At 34.7% G+C, this 27,679-nt stretch overlaps 1 protein-coding gene across 1 annotated transcript in view; it reads left to right on the top strand.

Annotated features, from left to right (window-relative positions):
- LOC111517914 (uncharacterized) overlaps positions 1 to 27,679 on the top strand; it is a 1,107,665-nt gene that overhangs the window by 312,370 nt on the left and 767,616 nt on the right. Inside the window, exon 3 of the mRNA XM_074175686.1 lies at positions 17,121 to 17,180. Within this exon, the coding sequence (XP_074031787.1) occupies positions 17,121 to 17,180 (60 nt within the window). The remainder of the gene's footprint in view (positions 1 to 17,120; positions 17,181 to 27,679) is intronic.

The raw sequence follows: 27,679 nt of genomic DNA on the forward strand, positions 1-27,679 counted from the left end.
TCATCGAATCCCAAACACACAATTTTCATGCTGACGCAATTATTTGGCTTGTGTTACTGATTCGGATGGAGCTTTTTCCGATTAAATTGAATGAGTATCCACTGATATATTACAGTTTGAAGTAGACAGTTATTACAGTTTGAACGGAAAAAGCTTTTGAACTGGTAGTATGACAAGGTAGAAAAATATGAGTGTTTTCGTATGTCCACTTTCTCTTTCTTCACTACTGATTATTCGCTTATGAAATTCACTTGCCCTAGATAATAGAACTTTGACAGGAATATTTTGAATGAAATGAAATGAGCTTTTAAAGCTCTTCAATGCTGGTGAAATACCTATTTCCGCACATGTTTGGTTCCGATTGTCCCCATGAAAAAAATCCAGAGATGTGAAACCACAAAGTGTTCATTATTGAAATATATAATGACGGCATTTCAGCTATTAATAAAAATCATTAGTGGTATGAAAAGAACATCTTCCATGTTATTGTAAAAAAAGATTTTTGGATTTCTACTTCTCTATGTTCACACGAAAAAATGTAAATTTTTTAGAGAAAGAAAGAAAGCGATTAAGTTCCTAATGGACTGTGAAGGTTTCTTGGTCATACGAAGAAGTTACTTTCAAATACAAACTGGAATGAAAAAAACCCTTTCGAAATAATTTTTTTCATGTTAATACTGAATTGAAACAGGTATTATCCATAGGAACGCTATACAATATAATATATGACAAAGTGACATGAAGTTGTAGTGACAATTACTATTCTAATCTTCCGCAATCTTCGTCAATTTGTTGTTTGATGAACCAAATGTACGTTTTCTGATAGTATTGATTTGTGTTAAAAAAATTAGGTTTTCATTTGTTCACCCACTATAATTATTTATCTATTATTGTTAAAGCAGATGCATCTCTAAACAGACTATGTTCGATGAAAATCAATCATTTTCTTTTATTGCACTGGGAAATTCGTACCATAAGTGATAGTCTTCCTTTTCATAATATTTGTTTTTGTCAACAATGCGAATAAGTTTTCTTTCTAAAGGATATCTAATGATAATTTTGACTCTTTTCTTTCTTCCGTTTATTCTAACAGAAAACTATGAAGCCACTAAATATTTTTTCAAATCATGACTAACAAAGTATAAAATATTGAAGAGGAATATGCAAACTGTAAAATGTATGTTTCACTTTTCAAGAAGGACTGTGGCATAAACATATTGTTTTTCAGTTCAGTAATCAGCAATATTTGACAAATAAAAAAATCAGCAAAATATCCATTTCTGTAGATAAAAACTATGGGAGGAATACTCACTTCAATCATACGAAGTTGCCTCATTCATACTGGTTAGAATTTACGACGGATAATGTTTGATACTGTGGCTGAAACCGCTCTATAAAATCTGCCAGCTACAAGAAAAATAATTCAAAACTTTCCTTCCGAAGATTGACATAGGAACATCTGGGAAGTGGTAACAAAAGTCAAATCTGATAAATTGATTCCTTTAGGGAATCTTTTGTTTTGCACGGCCGTCTATCCGTATTCCGATATCCAATTATTCAACTTCTGAACTAATATTAAAATAAGTTTTGATCTGGGACGAATCCGTTCGACTGGAAAATATTCGATTCCTTTCGTTGATTTATTGCCTTCATTTTCGAGAAGGAGAAATGTCACCGCATTATCCTGTTTGAAGGTTTCGTGCATAATATTCCGGCAAAAGGCAGACTCGAGTGTGATGAATGGAAGATAAAAATATCGAACTGATTTGGCGATATTTCAAAGGCTGCAGAAACACAGAGTTCAGTTGTATTATTCAAACCATATTCAGAGGATTTAAGAATGATTCTTTTATTATCACAGCAGTCATCATAATTCAAATTCAGATTCAGATTCAAATTTTTATTCGGTTCATAACAAAGCTTCATAACAGCTTTAGAATATGTCAAAAAATACCATAAAATCAACATATGCTCAGAAAGTAAAATATAAAATATTCAGAAGATACTGCGCAATAAAAATAATATTACAGTACATACACATACATACAATCGTGCAAGGCATTTTTTCTCTATGGTCCAGGAAATGAATGCAAAAAGTCATTAATACCATATAGAGGATTTTCCATAAGTAATGTCTTCAAATGTTTTTTGAATTCAGTAAAGTTCGGAGAACGTACTGTGAGAGGTAGGGTATTGTACATTTTAATATCAATAGTATCGTCCAATCTTCGTAACCAGGTTTGAGGTGTAATCAAATTATCTTCATTTCTAGTATTGTGCCTGTGTATATCGGACACAACAGAGTAACTATTAATGTTTTCTTTGACATATAGTAACTTTACAAAAATCATCAGACAGTGAAGTTTCATTATTCCCAACGTGTTGAATATGAATATTCTTAACAGTGAGGAAATTAACAACATTGTGAATCTCCAGGTTGTTATAACAAAATTAATACCTTTTCAATCGTCCAAAACTCAAATCGGCTAATTAACAATTTCATCTGTCCATTTTCGTTTCAATTTCAATGGGTGTCAACTGAAAGACCGAACATCCAAGCCAAAAAAAACATTGTGAATCAGGGAATGCAGTGAAGCAATTCTATTATTTTTCATGTTTTTCATTGCGATACGAAACAGTGAAATGTGAAAGGATAATTATTATACGAAAATTGAAGGGATTATTTTCTGGGAAAAAAACTTTCTTGCTCTCTTCTTCTTCATTATCAAGAGGATGAATTATGGTACTTTTCTAAAACCTCGTATTCAGATCACTGTGTTAAATACTTGTTATGATCATAGTAAATATCGAACAACAAGCAAGTTTTCCACTCTGTCCTAGCTGAAATTCATAAAGTTGTTCCACGAAGAAGTATGGTAGGACCATTGAGGTTTATCATTCATACAAACGATTCTCCTGAAATTTTTGAAAACACCAGCACTAAACTTGCCAATCATGCTGATGTTTCCAATTTCGTTTCACCTCTTGACTGTCATATGGCTTTGGAAACTAATATATTTTATACATCCTCAGCATATTTCATTCAAAATGAACTTCTTTTGAATACAGCCAAAACTATTTATATAGTTTTCAAAACAGTTGATTTCTTTATCATTGTTTCAGAGTTTGTAGAGTTGGTGGTCATGCGTCCTGAAAAGTTATATTTTTTAACATGTACAAAAATGGTATGGATGACAAACTTCAATCAAGAAAAACTTGTTAGCAAATGTTATGCAATTGGAGTTTTCGAAAAGTGAATTGAATACACCTGTACTGAAAACGTATATCATGTAACTATTTATCCTTTCCTTGAATACGGAGTATGTTCTGGGGTGGAAGTACTCACTTGGATTGCATTTTCATTATGCTAAAACGTATAATAAAGACTATGCTCAGCATAAACTTCACAGACTTTTGTCATAATATTTTTTGAAGTATTAAATTACTCACTATATATGGGATTTATGTTTGTGTTATTTTCGTGTATGACAATAAAAAACATTTATCATTCAATATAACATTCACGAGTACTTTACTACTAGGGTACTTTACTCAAACCTCATTCTTCTTAAACATAGACTAAGAATTTGTGATGCTGAGTGTGGAACCTTTGGTGTAGTAATTAATATTACTGTTTAATCCCAACACCAAACCGTTATTTTCAACACCTTGACATGTGTTTCAATCATCAAGTGATCATCTTCGAGAAAAAGATTGAACTAAACATATATACAATGTTAACTATATTTATACCATAGACACCTCTGCTAGGTATATGCGTTTTAAAGTCTCAAATAATTTTACATGTTGCCTTATCTGCTAGTCTTTATCAATGAACTAAAGTCTATGGAATGACTTTTTTGCAGAATATGAAACAAAATATATCAGGAAAATGTGTACTCTGAATGAGAAACTCAAAACATCCTCATATCGAAGAATAAACCAAAAGAAGCCATTCCGAAAGTCATAAACATTGTCGAATTTTTTGAACAACAGTTTGAAATTTGCCATCTCGTCTTCCGAGAAAGTCCTTGAGGATATCATTGCACGGAAAAAAAAGATTTGTTACTTCAAAGAAATTTATTTAGTCTCATTTATTTCATCACTTTGATTAAATATAATTCATTCCAAACGACGTGTGTATTGTATCGATTAGATGATCATTTTGCGGAGACAAAATGAAATTCTCATTTTAATTTCTGTAATATTTCAATTCAAGAGGTCTTTTACTTAGTCAAATGAATTGTGGATCATTTCAAAAATAACATTTTTTGAGTTCTCAAAATAATTCGTTTGAGTCAAACAATATAATTTCATCAAATCAAAAGTACGTCTGTTGAATGAAAACTTTCCAATTCAGTTTAACACTATGGGGTGCTGTTTTGACACTAATATATAATTGAATCAACTGAATATTTATTTTCACTTCAACAATACATATCAATACCTTTAACTAATTTTGGAAATAATTTCAAGACTATGGATATTTTCATTTCAATATTTTTATTATTTATTGGTTTGAAAAATCGAATTGTTTCCTTGAAAGAAATGATATAGTTGAAATACTTCTAAGGAATAGAGTGCCGGTCGGCACCATTTGCGTTTTCGCAAGAACCGTAAACTAATCACGAATGGAATAAGAATTAAAAATGTGTTTTGTGTTTTTCAAGGAAATGACGAAGAGGTTTACAGTTTCTTTTTGATCATACGTGGATTGAAGTTTTTCAGTGTTTTCACAGATATGTTGATAATATACTTTCTTCCATTCCATATTTTGAAATAATTATGAATAGCATGTATTGGATAAACGGACATCGTTTTTTTTTCAAGCACGTGCCCATACATTTTTCTGGACAGCTATCTATAAAAGTGGCTTGAAGTTCTTATTGTTTAATGTAATGACTGAAGGAAAGCTTCCATGTTTTCAATTCTGTTTTTAAGAAAGTAGAAGTTGTCGAGTGAAATGATTATCATTGAGAGGTAGGTAGGTATGCATACACTGGGTACCTATAGTTGACCTTTGATCTTTGGATACAGAGGAATCGGACATTTTCAGAGTAAATACAATTAAAGTGTTTGCCACAGAAATAGGTGTAGGTATACAATGTCAGCGAAGAGCTGTACCTTTAGTTCGAATTCTAAATTTCTTACATCATAAATAATTGAATGGTGCCGTAAACAATGATTTTATTTTTATCATGATAGTATATACTGAACCCTCGAAGGAACCTCTTTTTAAGATTTTCCTTTCAAAGAACATTGTGAAATAATCAGTAATACCGAAAAAGAAAAGTTATTTGTAACATATTTACAGAAATGATGACATCCAACAAAACTGCACGAACTCAAAACATGCAATAAAATCTCTTTTATTTTTAGACATGGAGGAATTTCTTAATAACTTGGGATTAAATGACCTGATTGGCATTTTTAAAGGTAAAAAAATACATATATTATTTATTCCCTAATAATATACTTGAAACACATACTTTTCAGACAGAAAATGATGTAACCTTATTAGACATAGCTGAAAGGCTCACTGATGAAGAAATGAAAGAAATGAGTCCTCCAATTGGCAAAAGAAAAATATTCAATCAAGGAAGCAATTGATGGAATAAATTAAGAATCATATATAACAGATGTATGTATTTCATTCATAACTTTAATAATAAATATGTATACCATTACAATTAAAAACATATTCATTTTTCTCAAATAACTATATATTTTGCGATTTGCTGTAGATACTTATTATTATTCAGGTCTATACCTAAGTAATTAAATGCTAGAATTCTTAAATTTAATAGATTTGAAGGCCTGAAAGTTATGATTGGAGACCTAGGTAAATTTTGTCATCACAGTCATATTTCTAATCAAATTTTTCTGTGATGAAGTTCTGTGATGATTGTTTTTTTCCTATTATCAAAAAATAAGGGTATCTCCTTTTGTTAAATTGGATTTGTAAAAAAAAATTATTATATTTTTATGTGTCTATGAGATGATATCTAAGCTAGTTAGTAGAAATTGATCCAATAGTATTATTGCGAAAATGTAGACTATCACTAATCTCTGTTCTCTTTCATTTTAGATCATTACTTCAGTGAAAGGTTTCGAAATCAACTTTAATTGTTTTTTAGTAGATATCACCAATAATAATAATGAATAATAAAATATGTTAATGTTTTATATTAGGATTAACCATTTGTGAAAAATTTATATTTTCATTTAAATATTTGTAGAAGTCTATTATATTTTATTAATTTGAATAAATTTGGTACTAAAATTTCTCGATTTTTATTTATATTTTGCTCATTCTCACGTTGAACAATTTTCCATGGCATTTACATAATCAGTATTGAATATGAAATATTATCCGCAAGACTCCCATCAGCAGCTGATTAAAAAATCGTGATACGTAAGTAGATCAATAATCCAGTTGAGAAAATGATACAAAGTGTATTTAATGTATTGAGAAATCGGGTTGTTGAACAAACTATAATATATTCTCACAATTATTCAATAACTTGATCTATTTTGATTGGAGATTCATGTAAATTCAATCACTGACTCTGTATTTCTGATTCTGCCGAAAAGTACTTTTCTCAATATACTAAAACTATACGTAATGCTTTTTATCTACAAACTTGAAAAACATATTGAATTTTTAGAGAAGAGAAAAGTAATTTTCAGTAGAACTGATCTGAAACTCCATTACTACCAACGAGATGCTGGTACTCAGATTAGTATAATATTTGGTTAATTGAATCCAATAACCAAATTCAAACAAGAGGGAAGGATTTTGATTTGTAACTTGATTTCATTTGGTACATCATTATTCATACTTATTTTGAACTTTCGAAATGATTTACCCTATCAGAAAGATACTCACAATGAGGTATAAACATTGTTCGTTCATTATTTGTTCAACAAAATCATTATTCTAGTGGAAATTTTCCCATTATCAAAACAAGCAAAGTTTTCCATCATCCTGCAGATATATTATGTTTCTTCAACATAACTTTTACTCAAATAGAAAATACATTTGATTATTTCAATCAGATCCACTATTTCACCCATCTTTAAATTTTGTTTGTTCAATAGAATATTCGAATTACTCTAAATCATTCTTGCTATCAATTAGACAAAATAATACTTGAATTCAATTCTTCTTTGAATTGAAATAACTAATGGATGTGATTGTTTCAATGAAATATTTGTTTGATACAATGAACATATGCTTAAAGAAATAGTTAGGAGTTAAGAATTCTTTTTACTTGCATCAACAAAATATTCTGTCGTGCATATATGACACTTTTATTTCTTTGAATGAAGTGAATTTTATTTCATTCAACAAATCTTTTTTTTTCCGTGTGCTAGTGTCGAAAGTTTGATTTAATATATGCCTGATTCCTCTAAGGGACTTGCTCGGGAGAAAGTCAGGAATCAAATTTCTAGGAACATGATAGCTGATAAACGAAAACATTCAATAAACGGTGATAAAAATTAAAAAAAAACTTGTCAAGAGATTGGAAGTCAAAGACGTCGTTCATTTGAAAGGCGATAGAGTTAACAAAGTAGTAATTCTGGATAAATCGGACTACAAAAGGGTCAATATACCCATCACAGACCTTATGCGAAATTGTCCAGGAACCCTTTACCAAAGATGATTGCTAAAGTAGTCGAAAAATGCGACAACATACTTACCCCCCAATTGAAACGGAATTTACAATTTTCCAACCCAACGGTGTCAAAACTTTATTGCCTTCCAAAAATCCACAAACCGGAAAAATCAATGTACCCGATCGTGTCAGCTATTAGATCTCCTCTCTATCAAGTAGCAAAGTGGCTCACTAGGAAATTTGAAAGCTTGCCTATTGCGAAACCAGGTTTTAGTATCAAAAACTCCTTAGAGTTCATACATACATAGAGAAAAACATAGTTCTGCAAGAAGGTGAGATTTTGGTTTCCTGTGATGTTAGTTCTTTATTTCGTAGCGTACCAATTCCTTAAACCTTAGAATACCTAAGGGAATTACTAGAGAAAAAAATTTTCAATGATAACAAAGTTGATGAATTCGTTTCTCTCACTGATTTGTGTATGGAACAAAACCGTTTCCAGATAGAAGGTTGGTTATATGAACAACAGGAGGGAACGGCTATGGGTAACCTCTTGTCCCCCTCACTGTTAAATCTGTTCATGAACAAATTTTAAATGGAAACCAAAATGAAATCAAAATATTTCCCTACGGTTATGGCTACGGTATGTGGATGATGTTTTTGCGATATTCGATAACAAAGATAACAAAAAATCGAATATTGAGGGCTTTGTTTCCTTTTTAATAACAGATTTTCATCAATAAAATTCACATACGAGTTAAAAAATAATGAACAACTTTTATTTTTTGACGTTTTGGTAATGAGGAGCCAATGGGAAAAACTAGAATACGATGTATTCAGAAAGGAAACAAGAACTCACAGGTATATTCCTGATAGTTCACATCACTGTGGACAGTGGAATGAAGAATAAAATAAAAATGAAAAATCAAGAAGAAATTCGTTATTACCCACATTGATTTTTCAAAATTAAACTTCAAGTTATTACATTGAACGTACGGTCAGACTATCATAATTGAGAAATGTAGATATCCTTAGGTTGAATATCTCCTGGACAAACACCAATTTATTCAGATCTCGTGTCGCCATCCTGCCTGACTTTCATCGATGGAACTTTGATCAAGATGGTCTGTGAAAGGGTCAATCTTGCACTCTGATTCAGTAAGCAAAACTACGCGGAGAGCACATTAGTGCGGTAATTTGTCGTCCGATATTCCGTAACATCGTTAGTTGCTTAGGCCGAGAAAGTGTGGACGGTCCGGACAAGACATTAGCGACCCTAATTGCTTTATGGTGGACCTCAGGTTCCTTGCTACAACGGCCCTTTTTGTCTTCAAGGTAGGGTCGTGTTGACAGCGGTCCGACCGCTTACGATTCTGGTCAGTTTGAATCCTGAATATTCTTCAATAAGTAAACAGGAACATTGCCAGAAACTGAATTCAAAGTCTGGAAGGACTGTGGTCGAACATTGAAGTGAAAAACAACCGTTTATCACTTGAAGCGAACGGAATTATTGAAGAGGAAGAAGGAAAAATATAAAAATTGTAATGAAGAACTTTGTATGTGCAGAAAATGCAAACTTTTTCATTCAACTCGATAGGTTACTGCATAAACTCAATGTTTCTTTCACAAAAAATTGCATAACTTTTTTCAGTAACTTGTATTTAATAATTATTTCTATCAAAAAAGCTAAGAAATTATACAGATATTCAATATTTCGTAAGCTGAAATCTGCCTCTATCTACAACATTGGAAAAATCTCTGAAAATATTCGCAGTTTTTTCTTCACAAATTCGCTTTGTTTCTGAACTTCCTTGAGGAGTGTCGAAGAAGTTTTGTAATGTGAGAAATGTCAATAATATTGATTGACTTCTGAAACATTTAATGTAGTATTTATTAAAAGGTGTTCTATTTTTCTTCAAGATATAAGTTGTATTCATTCCTAGGAAGCTTTTCAAAATGAACTTCTCTATAAATATGAGAATATACATATGCTGATGCTCTGAGTCTCTTAGAGTGAGGTTCATTAGCAATCAATCTTTGCAGTCTTTACAATTACAGCGACATCATTGTGCTAAGACAACAAACTTATCGAAGCAGAAAGCGGAATTGTCTCACTGACATTATTATATCCGATTCGGAGACATTCATCTTCTTGGAACAAACCAATGCCTGGGTTTTTGTGGCATTGAATTGAATCTGGTTACTTTCACCACAATTCATAATCACTTCTAGATCCTCATTAGGATATGCAACCTTCTGTAAAGATGAGCCCCCGTAGCCGATGTCCTGGAGTCCGAATGGAATGACGAGACAAGTGTGCTGTCGTCAGCGAAGCAATATTGTGGATTCTTGTTTTTTATCCAATAAGTCGTTGATATGCATTATAAAGAGGGTTGGAGACAATATGAATCCCTGAGGAATACCACTGTTGATGGTGAAAGTATTCGAGAGATATCCATTGACGGCCACTTGCAGGGAACGTTCTTTCAGGAAGCTGAAGAGCCATATACGAAAGGCCTTAGAAATATCAAACGCAACAGTTCTTGATTCTTCATGTTCCTCGATTGTGTTATTCCAAATATGGGTGACATACGAAAAAAGGTCGCCTGTTGCCATATTGATGATCGCGTAAGATGTTGAAGCCTTCCAATATTTGAGGATATAGTGGTTTACGACTTCCTTCATAATTTTTGATATCACTGATAGCAACACGACTAGTCAATAGTTATTTGGAAGATTTTTCTTTTCCTTTTCGGAAATAGGCTGAACGTGAGCAAAGTCTGCAAAATACTGAAGCAACCAATTGAAAATTTCAAAAGTCGTGCGAGTTTATAAAAAAGGGGATCCCACATCTATGGAAAATTATCGTGGCATATGTGTTCTGAGCTCTATCTCAAAAATAATGGAAAAAGCAATTTACTATAAAAGCAGATAGATAAAAAAGATATATACTTGGTATATTTTTTTATCCAAGCCGAGCATTTGAAACAATCAACCCAAAATATTTAAGAAAAAGGCCCTATAAAATGGGTATAAGAGGGTCAATCAATAAGTGATTTGAATATTATGTAAGTTATAGGAAAATAGTCGTTGAAGTCAACGACAATTATTCAGATCAATTTGATAGGAACTACCCGAAAACATAAAAGAGGGTCGAGTTTTCATGTATGCCGATGACACAACAATCATTGTGACGTCCCCAGATTCAAATAAAATTGAAAATAAAACGAAATTAGTAATCAATGAAGTCGAATGTTGGTGTAGAAACAATCATTCAATAAATAATAAAGATGAAACAACATTTATCCAGTTTTCAAGTAAGTATCAGCGCCCTCTCCAAATAAATTTAGGTTTCGAAACAACAGAATATACAGAATTCCTTGGAACACAACTTGACAATAAATTGTCTTTCAATAATCACATCGAATACTTGTGCACTTCTCCGAAAAAAAACATATTTTGTCTTCTTAACAATGAAATCAAATTTTTTGAGACATAATCTCTTGGATATATACTATGGTCTAGTGTATTCTAAGCTTAATATAAATATTACCATTTACCAGAAATAAAAAGAATATTTATAATGCAAAAACGTTTCATTAGATTAATTTTTGATCTCAAATACAGAGAATCTTGTAAGAAAACATTCAAAGACAAAAAAAATTTCACATCACCATGTATTTACCTTCACAAAATATTAAGCTACGTTAATTTTTTTTTATTCAAGCAAATTCGCATCGACCTATTGGTTATAAGCGAGTAGTACATGTTTATAATTTTGTTATAGTATCGATACATTTAAGAAATTTAATTGGAATATTACAGTTTCTGCCAATAGTGTTGTAGATATCTAGGGGAAAGTTAAAGTTGTTTCGCTGCACCCAGTATTTTGGACAATCGGTGAAAATGTGCTCAACAGTCAGTTTTGTTTCACATATGTCACACATTGGCTCTTCGGTGTGATTTAACAGATAACTGTGCGTGAGTTTGGTATGACCCAAGCGTAGTCGATTGATGAGCACTTGATGTTTTCGGTTGTTCGTTTCATCAGGCCACGGTTTCACATCATATTTGATTGTACGTAGTTTTGCCCCGGACACTTGCCACTGATTTTGCCATTTCTGGATTATCGCTGTTTTTACCATTGTTTTAATGTCTGTAGATACTACTTTCGACACTACTTCCGATTCGGTAGAGGTAATTGCGCCACGAGCACATTCGTCGGCTTTTTCATTGCCCTGAATTCCAATATGTGATGGGATCCAAATGAAACTAATATTTTTTCCAAGTTGCTGAATCAGATGTAGTTCTCTTTTTATGTTTTGTGCAATTGGATTTTTAGGATATAAGCGCTTAAGTTCGTATATGGAGCTAAGTGAATCCGTTAAAATGATATAATTATCTCCACCTGTTGCATTGACATAGACCAGCGCACGGTAAATGGCATATAGTTCTGCACTGAATATGCTGGTAGTTGAGGGAAATTTATATGAGAACGATTCAGATGTTGTAACTATGGCAGCTCCTACTTCTTCGTTGGTTTTTAAGGCATCCGTGTAGATTTCCATGTGATTAGGGTGGTTACAAATAATTTGGTTGAGTTCGTTTTTGATGATCTGGCTATTGGTACTGTGTTTGTCGTATTTAGTTAGGCTCGTGTCACAGTTCGGCCGTGTTAAGCTACGTTCATGTACATTCCCATTTGCTAACAAGAAATGAAGAAATTTGCTCTCATCAAACGAGACGGAGAAACGACTTTCATCAGGTAAAAATAAACCGTAATGAGTACAAAGGTTCGCCACTTTATGCCGGGGCAAAAATTTTTAACTTATATTACTACACAGCATCAGAAGTGAAACAAATTTTCTCAACTTCAAGAAAAAAGTCAAAGACTTTTTGGTAACAAGTTGTTTTCACTCCCTGAAAGAGTATGAAAATAATATTTTTGTGTAACATATGTTGTTATTGATATAAGTGATATAGGATAAATTTTCTTTTGTAGAATGTGACGTGTCATATATACATTCTTGTATCAAAAATGATGGATAAATTTGATTTGATTTGATTGAGTTCATTTGCACACTTTTCAAGTACGATGACGGGCACTTCATCAAGGCCAGACCTCTTTTTGATATTGAACTGTTTCAAAATTCCTCTGACTAGACGCTGTCGAAAAGTTATTTCAGGCTTTGTGGATTCTAGTCTTCTGACAATGTAGATCATTTTCTATTGTTCATTCCTACGTATTTTCAGCCATTTTGAAGTTTCACCAATATAACTTTTACCACCAGAAGGCAATGTTTTATTTTTTTTTCTGTGTTGTTTGGTTTTATATGTGTGATTTTAGATCTCAATAGAATTGTTATTTTGTAAGAAGTTCTAACAGCATATCTACTATACCATTCCGTCCTATTTTTTCAGATTGTCCTGGAATATGAAGTATAAAGTTACTTATGAAATGTGTGGTGGTTGTGGAGTAAGCAATTGTGGAGCTGGTGGTTGCTGAAATTGTAGCATCATTCGGTTTCCAATTGACAGATAATTCTTCATCGCATTCATTGTTGCATCTACGAAATATTCTGGATCAGAGAATATCATTAGATTTTTTCAATTCCCAAGACCAGGACAGATTTCAGCCTTGGAAACGTCAAAATAGGTATCTGTAAAATTTCATAGCGCATTTTTTGATATGCAAAATTATTGAATGTGACAAGTTACCGATAAATAAAAAAAGTTCTGTGTAGAAATTCGTTGAATGCTGTTAACAAAATAAGGTGAATACTCAAATTTCGCGAGATACAAACATCCGATTAGCGATTTTAGATTTTTTCATATTAGTAAACTTGTCTCTAACAAATGGTGACAGTTTCAGATGTTAAACATATTTAGTTTGTTGGTGGGAGGCATAAAAGTTGAAAGTCTTACATGTTCGGGGATTTTGTGCTATAAAAAAATGAAATGAAGAATTTGTGTCAATATTTTTGTGAGAATGAAATTGAGTGCTCAAAAACACTTGAGATATTGACAGTGGCATATGGTGAACTCTGAGCCAATAGGTCGATAAGATGTGAATGACGACGCTCGCTCTGGAGGCCTCACTGCATTAACAATCGATCAAAATGTTGAGAAACTGAAATATCGTCTAATTATTTTGTAACTATGTTGTAACTGGTGACGAAACATGGGTATATGCCATCGAAATCAAAGCCCAATCGCCCCAATGGAAGAGCCCAGGAGAGCCAAGATTAGAAAATGAACGCCAAGTTTTTAAGATTACTGTGGCATAGTGTAAGGAAGTGTACGCCAAGTTTTTTTTAGATTACTGTGGCAAAGTGCATCAGGAGTTCTGTCACATGCTTGTATGGTCAATAAGAAGTTATATCTAGAAGTTATGCGCCACTTGCTAGAAGCTATACGAAGAAAACTTCCAGTATTGCGTATTATATCTGAGAGGGACTACTTTGTAGGGGACAAAATAGTAATATGAATAAATCTTTTTTGGGAACAAACCTCGTATGCAGACGCTGGCTTTGAAAATTGGCATTACCAACGGCAAATCGGACCACTTCGTTATAAATAGTACAATTTTCAGAATCACAGTCGTTTGTCTATATAACATTCTTACTCATCCGCATTGTACTTCATTTAGTAGCAAATTAATTTCACACATTCAGAATATCTTTCTGTTGGACTGATTGAGAAAATGATTTTTTTTTACAACACATACACTATTCTTAGCATTCTTTAAAGTTTACTACGATAGTCGGAAAAAATCAGACCAATTTTTAATCACTTCTATTGATGACATAAACAAGTCGCGATTTCTTGAATCATCGATGCTATATTGTTTCCAATTGGAGTAGTTATTTCTGTTATTTGCTTCCACCAGAACTGCATTCGTCATGATCCTTTTCAGAAAAATCAAAAAAAGCACCTCTATCCACCCCACCTTTTGTTTTCGCCTTCCCCATTCGAAGGCACTACTCAATTTCCAATGTTCTTCTATTGTGTCGAGACTGGTAATTAGTAAGTCAGCGCCGATTAACCACGACGGACTCATTCGTCTAATGCCATTATGATTATCCTTGACAGGGTAGCGGTAAGAAGAAGAGGAGAATCATAAAGGGGATGCTGCTTTTATTAGCTTGCAGCTCTTAGACATATAAAGACCAGCCATCGCAAGAACACCACGGTAACACGTATTAAGGCCTAATCATTTCCGATAGACACATCAATTACAAGAGCCGGAGGAATTCCGACAAGAAATCACTATAGGATGTTCGTAGGAGTATTTCGTAGTGATTTGGTTTTTCCCAATTTTTATAGTAAACTGCAAGTTGAACGGAATGGTTTTGACTGGCACTATCGCAAACGAATACAAATCCGGGATTGAATAAAATAAAAAAGAAGAAAAAGATTCATGAATAACGTGAAAATATAAGTGGTTGCAAAAAATTACGCGAAATATAGAACTCAATCTGGATGGAATTGAAAAACAATAGATAGGTGACGATGTTCAGAACAAGCACTAATTTCAAACACTTGAACTGTACCAATCTTCTCGGCCACATTGGCATCATTTTCTGATTATAAAATGAAATGAGTCAGTTATTTCCTTGACTGTCAGCAGTAGTTATGATCAAAAAGTTTGAGAGAATAATGAGAAATTAAAGAAGCGTGTGGGCTCAGTGAATATTTAAAATCAAAACTAGGTTGGTAAAAGTTTCTTCCTCATTTAAGTTCTCCTGCCATCGCCAGTTGCACAAATCAATCTGATGCAGAGTACAATAGACTGCTGGTTAACACTGCAAGTTAAAGCATTATGGGAATGACCTCTGATATTATTATACAGCATTCTGGGAATGACCTCTGATATTATGCTTTCAACTGTCAACTACGAACTGCTTTATAAAGTACCATTCCCGAGTGCGGAGGACTGGATCCTTCGGGAGGAGGAAATATTGAGATCAAATAGGTGTTGGTTCACAGATGCATCAAAATCACCTTCAGGTTCTGGTGCAGGTCTATTCAGTCCCAGACCCAGGACAGAGATATCAACCTGTCTAGAGACCTATGCGACTGTATCTCAAGCGGAAATTTATGCTATTGAATTGTGTGCAAAAAGATTGGAAGAATACAACCTAGTACATGAGTCAATAAAAGCCGCGTTGGGAGCTCTTGGCTCTTACCGAGCAACGTCTGAATTGGTAGCAAATTCTCAAAAACGACTCTCCTCAATGGAAAGACTTGAGAATTGTCTTTGGTTGGATTCCTGGCCTTACTAGCCTGGAAGGCAATGAGATTGCTGACTCCCCTGTAAAGGAGGAAGCTGCAAGCAGCCTCATTGGAACAGAACCTGTCATTGGCTTCAGACTTCGCCAAACAAACATTGAACACCCGGATAGCAGGAAAATCTATGCACTTCTTGTAAAATCTTCCAAGGAGTTCATTCGTCCTTCGAAGCTTGGATCCAAACAGCATTCGAAGCTTGGATCCAAACAATTGTTGGACTACTGTTGCAGTAGGGATGAACTACGATGTTCAACAGTCCTTCTCGAAGATCATTGTCGTCTGAATCATCACATGTAGAGACTCGGACTGTTGGAAGGCAGTATGTGTTTCCTCTGTTCAGGAACTAATGAAACAGCAGAAATTATACTTTGTGCCTGCCCCGCTGTGGCCCGAATTAGGTTTCCAGAGTTTGGCAGAGCCGCATTCTTACCATCTGTCCTGAAAGATCACTCACCATATAAACTAATTCGCTTCGTTGGGAAACTTGGTTTATTTGTTCGAGTGTGAATAGGTGGGAGCTATAATAAACCCTTGCTGGTTGCGGTGGAGAGTCGAATAGATCCACTTACTTTCGACCTAACCTTCCAACGTTCTTCTGTTGGAGTGATTTGGAAGTGGTAACAGCTGTAATTGACCTCAAAAGACTACAGAAAAAATTTGTGGAATTGAACCAATAAGGAATATAACTTCTCGAACTGAAAGTTTTATTGATCAGTCGTGTACGACTGCGAGTGGCATTATCAAAAGTAATAATTTGGTGGGTAAGGCTTTTTTCTGTTGGTTGAATTGAATGAAGTTTTTCCACAAGTGTAATTCAGTACAGTTAGTCATATTCCATTGATGTTAGCTTTATCTTTTTTTCCATTGGGATTGTATTTCGGTTTTTGGATTCCTATAGAGACTTTCGTGTGAGACTTTTTCTATGTGGAGAAACATTGTTCATTTACTGATATTTGTATTTCTTTCAAAAATCAGTGCTATAATCAATAACGACAAATCCCATGTCAAAAATTGAATGAATGATGTATGTTGAAGGCATGAAATGCATTAATGAGTTTTTTGCAATTTAGTGAATCGTTGTTTTGCTGACTTTTTTTCCACTCCAACTATAACTTACTTTATCTTTACTGTATCAAAGATGGAAATGATTCTCACCAAAATCGATCTGCTGATAAGTATTCCTTTCAAATAACAACAATGATATTTTTCCAGGACTCATTGAAATTGCAATGCAAACGCCCGCCTAAGACGCTGCCGACAAATTCCCAAATGGTGAGTGAATTATTTATTTTCATCCTGATTTTGTGTCGAACCTGTTGAAGGATAGTTTCTTATCATTATAAATATCTCAACAAAAATTCTGAACTCCTGATTGTTTTTATTGATGAAGAAAATTAAGGTAACTGTCGCGTTCCCATATTAAAATGTACAATAATTTCCTAACATAAGTTTAAAATAATCTGTATAAAATCTGTTTTAAATATATTTTTTCGTTAACCAGTTGTCGCACCCCTACCCCTCAGAAGTCGAAACTTGTGCGAGCTAAGGATTAACGAGGCCTTAACTTTTAACGTGTGATTCCTAACAAATGTTGGACGATAGCAAGTGAAAATCGATCGTTCAGAATGGGGCTTGAACTACCGACCAACACGGCAGTCAATTCGAGTGAGTGAACAAAGCACTCACATCGAACCGCTTGGCTACCGACCGCCCACTATAACAAATTAATCAAATTATTGTCAATCCGGTTTTCTGCTTCTATGATTATTTCTAGTCACTAACTCATTCAAATATTTTGGTACTGACATTTTGAAATTTCAATTATGTTTTCTTTTCATAGATTTCAAATCTGTTGACATTTTTTTTGATAATGGAAGTTCAAACCTTCAACATTCACCAAAAAACATTTTCAACCATATTGAAATTGAAATATGCAAACTGCCATAACCTAGTGTTCAATGAATAAAAATGATTTTTACTAAGCAAACTCAGTGAAATTCCATACCCATGCCAATTTTGAAAATATTTCAAAGAATCGGCTGATTATTGATGAAATTCCATAACGTATTCAAAAAACACTTCATTGTGAAATTTTCAATGAAAAGTTTTACAAAAACGCAACACGTGTTTCATCATGCAATGGCTTCTTCAGGCGTTGATTTACACCAGTAAAGACACGCTCGAAGAAGCTATAAGTGGATGATTAAGATGTATCATTCTTCTTAACAACTGTTGAATCTTTCACCATGAAGTTTCATACATAGTCAGGTATAGGTAAATATTTACCTTAAAATAATGTCATATGAATAATTACACTTTCATACCCTTCTCCTAGTCTGAAATCTGTCCGGAATCTGTTTTTCCGTTAATCAGCTATCGCCCCCATACGAACGACAACTCTCAGAAGTTGAGAAACTTCTGAGAGGAATGGGTCAATTGAGGCTGAGCTTATGGCGAGAAGCGCTCACTGCGCAACTTCTGCTGCAGGCAACCAGGGATGCAATTGAATCCGGGTTTGTGTTCAATAAACCCTACAAAATACAAATAATATAGAATACAAAGTCAGATGCTACAAATGCAATACGCATATATACAGACGGCTCAAAAACCAAAGAAGGCTCAGGATGAGGAGTGTACTCCAGATTACCAAGCATAAGGGTTAGGTGGGAATGGGAAAAAATACTAGCGTGGTTCAAACAGAACTGGCTGGTATCTCAATCGCCACAAAAGAAATAACCAGGAGAAGAATTTCTGACAAAAACATAACAATCTGCATTGATAGCAGACAAGCCCTATTAACCTTGAACAGACAACGTGTCACCCCAGGGCTAGTACTAGTACTAGAGTGCCACCAAGTTTTAGCCAAAGCCTCGATGGATAATAACATTATCCTGAGGTGGATTGAAGGAGACGACAGGAGTAAAAGTAATCTCATTGCCGACTCTTCAGCCAAGGAAGCGGCTGGACTAAGAATTTTAAGACCCAGTAGTACCTACGGCCTGATGACTTCGACAATTGCGGAACTAGCCAAGTGATACACCCATGCTCAATCCCTAAAGAGATGGGATGAAATTAAAGGATGCAATCTTGCCAGGATCACCCTGAATGACCCTGGGAAGCTGGCGCTAAAGTAATATCTGGCGATGACCAGGAAAAATCTATGCTTAACAGTAGGGTTTCTGAATGGCCACTGTCAACTGAGGAAATACCTCCATAATATGGGGCTAGTGAACACACCTGAATGCAGGATGTGTGAACAGGAGGAGGAAACTGGCATGCATGTCCTATGCGTATGTCCGGAGTTATCTTCAATGAGAGAGTGTGTGTTCGACGAGTCTTGGCCTACACCTGCCGATATGAAGGAGATGTCTCCAGTGACCTGTCCACCTTCCTGGAGGACAACTCCTCAGGAGGATGTACAATGTGGCTTAAGTGCTGTGGGCCTACACGCCCCCTCCCTACTCTATAGACAAATATAATTATTCATATGAACCGAAGTGTCGAAGCGCATTACATAAATATATATTATTTATGAAACTCAATTGAAAATGACAAATGTCTTAGGGTGTGACATAATCAGATATTTGAATTCTCACATGATCATCAAGCTCATTCACTGAAAATAAAAGTGGCATTCGATCTGTTCACAGTCACAAAACAATATCCTTTCATGTTCAACAGAATCACAGAGCGCACGTTTGCCAGAAATCCGATTCAATTACTTTACCTTATTTGAAACTACACGTGTTTGCCATACTCCACACACAATCATAATCAGAAAGTCTGCTTCATTTACTTTCTCTTGCGAATTAAACCTGCGTGAAAGATATGAACCGAAGATGTTCACTCGTATGGATTTTCGCAAGTTTACTATCCAACTTGGCAATAGTTCTCATCGGGATATATCTCGAGATCCCTGCATAAGCCGGGATCTGTCAAGTTTGGTGCTAAGGAAACGTGGTTTCTTTTACTAATGGAGAAATTATAAGTTGTCGCCCGTTACATGATGGGATGAGTTTTCTTGCGTAGCGTCGTTAATTCTTCTGGAAATGTTTTTTCCATCTAGTGTCATTTCTATTGGAGTTTTTTTAACATAAGATCTCCACAAAATTCTTTTTTTTTATTTAATAATTTCAGCAATAACTTCTGCATTCTAACGATATTTCTTATCGCTGAGGTTTTTTCTTGAAGTCTGCGAACAGGCAGTAGTCACTGGAAGCAAAATCTGGCGAATACGATGGATGTGGGAGTAATTCAAAGTTCAATTTATGTAGTTAGACCATTAATAAAAATATAATAATAATAATAATAATAGTAATAATAAGTTTATTAGCATTCTCTTGATGAAAATATAAACAATGCACACAAATAGAGCAGTTTCTTGAAACTACAATAAACAATAATTCCACAATAATAAGTCCGTGGTATTGAGTTTATGTATTTCTGATCTTTAAACATTATTCTAAGAGGTGAACATAAATGTTGAAAAACTGGTAGTTACCAAGTTACTAAATGCTAACTCATTAATAAGAAGGTGTAACTCTTCAAAAATATAACAATATTGTAACGAGTATAACATCCCAATAATCTAAATTACATATCTTCTCACATGCATATACACACAGATACAAATATTTACTTATATACAAAATAACAAATACAATAATTCACGATAATACAATAATTTACTGATGAACATATTATCACATAAACAAATTTCTAATGAAAGTATAAAATGCCGTACTTTTTCTCAAATTGAAAAAGAGAGTATAATTCGATCATTTCTCTTGGTAGGTAAATGAAAAATCGTGGTGCTGAAAATGCTTTGCATTTTTGACGTATTGTTTTCCTTGCTATTGGAATTTTGAGTTTGTCGGAATCCTTTGCTCTCATGAGATATCTATCTATGCGAAATATAATCAAGCTCATCAGTTTTTTGTGTTTGAACTAATAGATGACTGACTTGAAAAATTATAATTGTCTCAAATCAAGTATTCCAATTTCCTTGAATGTGAGATCAGATGAATAGATTCTTTTTTTATATGGCATAATTTTAAAGAAAAGTTTTTGCATAACTTGCAATTTTTGAAGATTATCATACGATAATCGAGATTCAATTAATGCAAAATGAAGTATTTTTAGAAGTAACAGGGTCAATATCTTGCTCATGTGTCGGAATCTCCCTAGTAAAGTTCTCAGAGTGGGATTTTTATCTCTAAATATTTAACATTTTTAGTATACTTATTTTTCAAAATATTTCTATGGTTCTTCACTTCTAGAAATTTGTAGTTCGGTAAACCGTTTATATAAATTGTTATAGGCAGAAACATAGTTTTATCAAAATTGATAGTTAACAATTTATAGTTGAACCAGTCGATGATTGCATTCACATCTTGTTCAGTTTCAACTTTGAAGTCATTCCATGTTCCACTACAATAAAAAATTACAGTATGGTCCGCAAAACTTATAATTTCACCAGAGGTTCGTGAAGATAATAAGTTATTGATGTAAATAATAAATAGTATCGGACCCAAAACCGTCCCTTGTGGTACCCCGCCCTGTACTACCCTTTCCTTGCTCACATAACCATCTATTTTTACGCATTGCCGACGGTTTTCAAAGTATAATTCAAATATACTGTGAACATTTTCATGAACTCCCACATCTTGCAAGGCCTCCAACAGCTGAGTATGATATACAGTGTTGAAATCCTCTGCAAGATTGAGCAATACTCCAATTGCAGGCCTGTGATTTTCTATTGCATGGTACATTTTGTAGTAACTGATGACTTTAATGAAATGAATAAAAACACTTCTGTCTAATTATTACTAGTTGATTTTATTTATACGACCGGTTTCGGATTTGACCCCATTATTAAGTATAAAACTTTGATATACAGGCTGATTCACGATGGATGGCACATTAGACGTTTCTGGTGAACCAGACAACGGATCACTTTGAAAATTTAATGGAGGGCATATTCGGACATTCTCTAGCCAACTAAAATATTTTCGACAATGCGGTGTTGCCGCTTCTATTAGAAAGCAGTAGCAACTTTGATTTTTCAAATGGAACACTCTGTAGGTATATAATATTATTTTTGGAATCTCCAACAATTGCCCGACAACTTTTCTTGATATTTCCCTATACCTATCTGTTACCGTTTTCGAAATAAAAATTAATTTCAATTTTTTTCTTCGAAAATCATGACTTCTAAAAATGCCGATATCTTTTAGTTAAGAAGTACTATGATATCGAAATTTGGTTTGGAGTTAGGTGATACTTGGACACTTCCCACACGTCAGCCTAATCTCCGTTACTTCAATACAGGGTGGTAAAAAAATACAGTTTTTTCGTTTGCTTCAAAAAGTTGCTGAAATTTGATTATTTTAAATGGAACACCCTGTATATTATTGAAAATTCTGAAAGCTGCTGAAATTTGCTTTCTTTCTATGTATATTATATCTATACCTAACCAGTCAAGTTTCGGACTTATGAACATTTATTTGTGAAAATGTCCCTTCAGAAAGGTATTTCCATTCGGTATTTGGTAAGCAGGCCATGATTACTATTTGACAGTAGCGTTGTGACATTCTCCTAATAATATCGACATTTTCGTCACTTCAGAAGTTGCAAATACCCTCAAAACGATGGAACAAAACTATTCAAACGAAGTTCTCATGAATTTGTTTATAATTTTTGGACAGTGTGACAAAATTATCAGCAGAACATGTAGAAAGTTCAATGAAATGTATCCGAATCTACCGCCAATGAACCTCACGAAATTTATACGAATTCAGAACAATTTCAATATGTTTGGATAAACTTTAAAAAAGCACCATATACTTGATAATGGGGTCAAACCTGAATCCGGTCGTATAAATAAAATCAACTATATAGTGATAATTAGGAAAAAGTTTTGTTATTCATTTCATTGAAGTGATCATGAATTACCACAAAATAGACAAGTCATCAATCACACATAGTAACCGATGAGATAGCATCTTCTGTTGATTTGTTTACTTGGAAGCCAAACTGATTGGGCGAAATGATTTTGTTCTTGTCTAAAAAAGATTGTAATCGTATCTTGATAAATTTCTCAAAAATTTCAGCAAAGTTACTATTCAGTGAGATAAGTCTATAGTTTGAGAGAGTGACTTCACATCCTTCTTGTGAATGAGTTTGATTGTTTGATTGTTTTGATTGACTTGTGGCACGGTGAGTTGTTATGATGAAACAATATTTTTTTTTCCATATGCGGTCGATTCTTTGCAATTTCGACCTTCAAATGCTCCAATAACGCCATAAAGAATTCACTGTTGATAGTATTGACCTTCTTAAAATAGTCAATGAATATGACACCATGCACATCCCGAAATAACGAAGCCAAAACCTTTCCAGCCGATTGTTGTGCTTTCGGTCGCTTTGGGAGAGGTTTACTAGTTGCTCTCCACTCAAATGACGATCGTTTTGAATTCGAAGTGAAGTAATGCAAAAATTCTGATGTGTTATGTTTGAACATGACTAAACACTGTTCAGAATCATCAATATTTGGTGAACAGTGAGCTCCCGCGGCACCCACTTTGAACATAGCTTTGTCATAGTAAAATGCTCATGAAATATGAGCCAACAAATTCTTTGATATATATACAATGTCGCCTAACTCACGCAACTTCATTTTTCGTTCATTCAAAACGATTTAATGGATTTTTTTATGTTTTCTGATGTTACTGCCTCATTTGGATGTCCAGTGCGTTCTGCATCATCGGAGTTTCTACGACCACGTTTGAAATCAGTTCAATTGTGGTTTCTGATTGAAGCAGTGATAAATCAAAACACGAAATAGTTTTGATCCATTGTTCTGAAAATAACAAACGTGGTGTCACTCTTAGCTCGAAAACTCACCAACTCATAAGTAGAATATCATAAAATTTCAACAGCTTTCTCTTGAAGTTTAGTACTAACTGAATAATGAAACCGACATAGAGTGAAGAATGAGTCAAAATGTATTTTTCGTTTATAAGCCGCCACCTATATATGAAAATTAACATTTTTTCTATGTATCGATTATATTTCAAGCCGAGAGGCCGTACGATCGATCGATTTCTTCTGCCCATCATTCAACGTGCGATTCCTAGTACGAGTTGGTGAGACCTTGTTAATCTCCAGCTCAAACAAGTTTCTACTTCTGAGGATTATCGTTCGTAGATGTTCACTTCTATTTCGTGAAATTCATATCAGTTGACATTTACGAATGTCATTTGTATGGTGCTTCACCCTTTCGAACTCAACATCTCTTATGAAATTTTCATATTCTCCACTAGCACCACCACTGTTTTCCATTCCATCGCCAAAAGAGAGACAGAATGGAAAGATTTATGCTGGAGAAGTACATTATCTTGTAGTCTCAGTCGGCTAATTACAGCCTATGATACCACATTAGGCCCCGGGCTGCAGGGATGATAACCGGTGGCCCGGCCCATCCCACCCGGATTCGAGATGTATTGCCTCCGGCACGGTTCAGCGGTTTGCATCCGATTCAAGAAAACGAAGAAGAACCGCACTCCAGTAACGTAGCTCGTGTTCGGATATGTTTTCACGTTTTCATATATGAACGACAAACATTGTCAAAAAATAGTTTCTCATAGGAGCAAGCGGAACTAATCTCCACTACTACTATTTCAAAATATGTTTTGCCCATTTCATTAGTTCGGACTTTCATTACCTAATATGATAAAAAATTACTTGAAATCCCTGAAAAACCAATAGAATCAAAAATATCAGCTTACAAAAAATAACAACTACATCAAGCAAAAAAACTGAAATTACAATGAGATAAAATACAAGCAACACTTGAAAGTTGAACAATTAACAAGTAATGACGACGTTTTAATTGTTAGTATCCACAATCGTCTTCGGGTGATAACTGGACTCATTTCTCCGAAAGCTGACTATTCATATGTCATTCGAGTGCTTTCACATATCTGCTCTTCCGCCTCTTCGCTTCATCGGTTTTAGCGGGAGCTGACCGTTTGGCGGGAGATACAACATATATACGGCTTCTTTGTTTTCACCTGAACCAGTGTTCCTCCTTGTGGATGATTTCAGCTTGAGACAACTTGATGTTATGTTGATGAGTCCAAACAAGCTCTTCTATTCCTCGCTGTGTGTGTTTCTTGTGCTCGGCAATGCGAACTTCCAATGGCCTCTAAATTTCACCGCACTCGCAAGGTATCGGGTAAATGCAATTCTTAAAATCGCAGTCCGCGTTTGGTGGCCTGGTTTTTGTGAGGCTACTAAGGATAGTGTTCCCAGATCTGAAGCAGGTTCTGATGTTATACTTCTCATCCTTTCCGACAATCCTCCGATGTAGGAAAGTACAAGTACTGGTTGTGACGGCTTCTCTTCCTTGTGAGGCTCTTGCTGTCTTCTAGCCAAAGTCTGTTTCACCATCACTTTGGAGTAACTGTCTCGTTGAAGTTAATTTTTGATGATGTCTAGTTCCTTCTTGAGACCTTCCTTCGTACCACAGAGCCCGAAAGCACGGTCTACCAGAGCCTTGATGATTCCTCTCTTAGTCAATTGATAGTTGGTTAGATTCCTGATTCATATACTGTCCCGAGTGAGTGGGTTTTTGGTATGAAGATGTTTTCCATTTATTGTCGGTCCCCTTCACCAATACGTCTGAGAATGGCAATTCGTTGTGGACTTCCTTCTCCATTGTGAAAATAATAAAAAGTCTTACGTTGTTGATGTTGTTCAGGAAGGTGTCTTGTTATGTATTTCCATGGTTCCATATTATGGAGGTGTTGTGAACGTATCTTAACCAGACTCGTTGCTTCTTGTGAACTTCTTCAATGGCCATATATATGTTGGGTATAACCGGTGAAAGTGGCGAGCCCATTGGTAGTTTCTCATCTTGCGTAAAGAATTCGTCCTTCAGTTGGGAATAGAACATTCGTACACAGCACCGTTGTATTTCCATGATCACTTGTATTGATAAGTTCGTTCCATCTTCCAGGTCCCCGTATTCGGATAGCTTCGTCTGTATGATTTGAAGTGATTCTTCGACAGGAACGTCGGTATAGAGGGTTTCCACGTCGAAACTGATTAGTTGATCTTGCTCTGTGTCTTCGATTGCGCCTAACAGTTCAACAAAATGAATTGAATTTTACATAAAAGATTTTTTTCCTTGTATTGGTTTCATCATTGGTAGTAGAAATCTGGACAAGTTTCGAGTAGCCGAATCTCTGGAGCTAATGATCAGTCTGAGCAGAACATCCTTGGGTAATCCATACAAGTGAGGGGGCTTACTGTGGTGCAGTGTTAGCGATGTTGTCTTTGTTTTCAAAAATTATACTTGTTTTTTTTCAAAGTCTGGTACAACTGCCTTTCAATTGATGCAGTACTATCCCGTACGATCTTCTTGTATTGTCTTGTCTGAAGAACCTCTTCGATATTCTGTTCATAGAGATCACTATCCATCACAAAAGTAGCGTTTTCCTCATATGCAAGTAGGATCTTGATGGTGTTATCTCTACGTACGCCGTTCAGAGCTCTTTGTTCTCAATTGCTGATGTTAGATGTTGAAACTGGTTTCGATCTAGCTGTTCTCTGATTTTCCATCTGAATTCTTCTGCCTCGATCTGATCAATAAGGGAACTGGTGGATTCCACTGCAATTATTCTTTCCAAAGTGGGAACAGATATTGACGTAATGACAGAGTTTAGGCCTTCCCTCAACAAGGATTATCCTGTTATACTGTTTTCAGGCTGCATTTAGGTATTGTTTCCTCACCAACTTTCCCCACTTCCTGTTGTGGGTATTCTCCTTGTCTTGGCGGATCTTCAAGCATGTGCTTGATCCTCTCCCAAGATCTCTCTTCTTTTGTGGTATTCTGCATCAGTGTTTGACCCATTCCGACGGTGGTAATTGATTTGAGACATTATCAGTGCTCGACTGTTTTGCCTTCAACTAGACCGTAACGATTCCTAATACGGTGTATTAGTTTGAGTGTAGATTCATATTCATCATCGCAATCTGGCTTTTACGAAAACACTGTTCCTTTTATATAATTTAATTTTCATGTGAATGAAGTTGTTGTTTCTGAAGAGGTTTTCTTATCAGTTCCTGCCTGAAAAACTTTCATGCATAATCTACACATCTTTGTGGAGAGTTCACTTGAGCTAGATTGCTTCCTTGCTTCTTCGAGAAGTTTTCCACATTTTCAGTTTGAAATATAGAAAACTAACTTCTCTCAAAAATATACCTCTTTCACTTCATTCATTGTTATTATTATCATAACATACAAGATTTTTCTATGTCATACAACAAAAATTGTAGTTGATGTTGATATTATCATCTTCATAAAAAAAAAGAAAATTGGAATATACTAATAGAGAACGAATGTGTTCGATCGATATTAACACCGTTATGAAAGGATTTTCACCGAACCGAAAAATGATATATAACAGAAATTAGGAATTCCCGTCAGGTCGCAGCCACCAATTGTGGAGGTAACTAATTTTCAATTTGAATCTTTTTCTTTCCCTTATCGCGTCCTCTTTCCGATCAGACAGTCTGTCGCATCCCACCGCCACCGCCGAATATGATGCGACCTTACATTATTCATGAAAACTGCACATTTATATCTCGTAAAGACTTTGCAGGAAGGACCCCGTCATCAATCACGCCTCGTATATGTATGGGAGTGCATATAGGAACTTGAGGAAGGATTTATTTATCGCTGAAGGAAGAAGTGGTTATCGCGT

The sequence above is a fragment of the Leptinotarsa decemlineata genome, unplaced genomic scaffold, assembly GCF_025532065.1.
Source record: "Leptinotarsa decemlineata unplaced genomic scaffold, Ldec_3_MD MMD2_tig00001064_RagTag_RagTag, whole genome shotgun sequence".
Taxonomy (NCBI): Eukaryota; Metazoa; Arthropoda; class Insecta; order Coleoptera; family Chrysomelidae; genus Leptinotarsa; species Leptinotarsa decemlineata.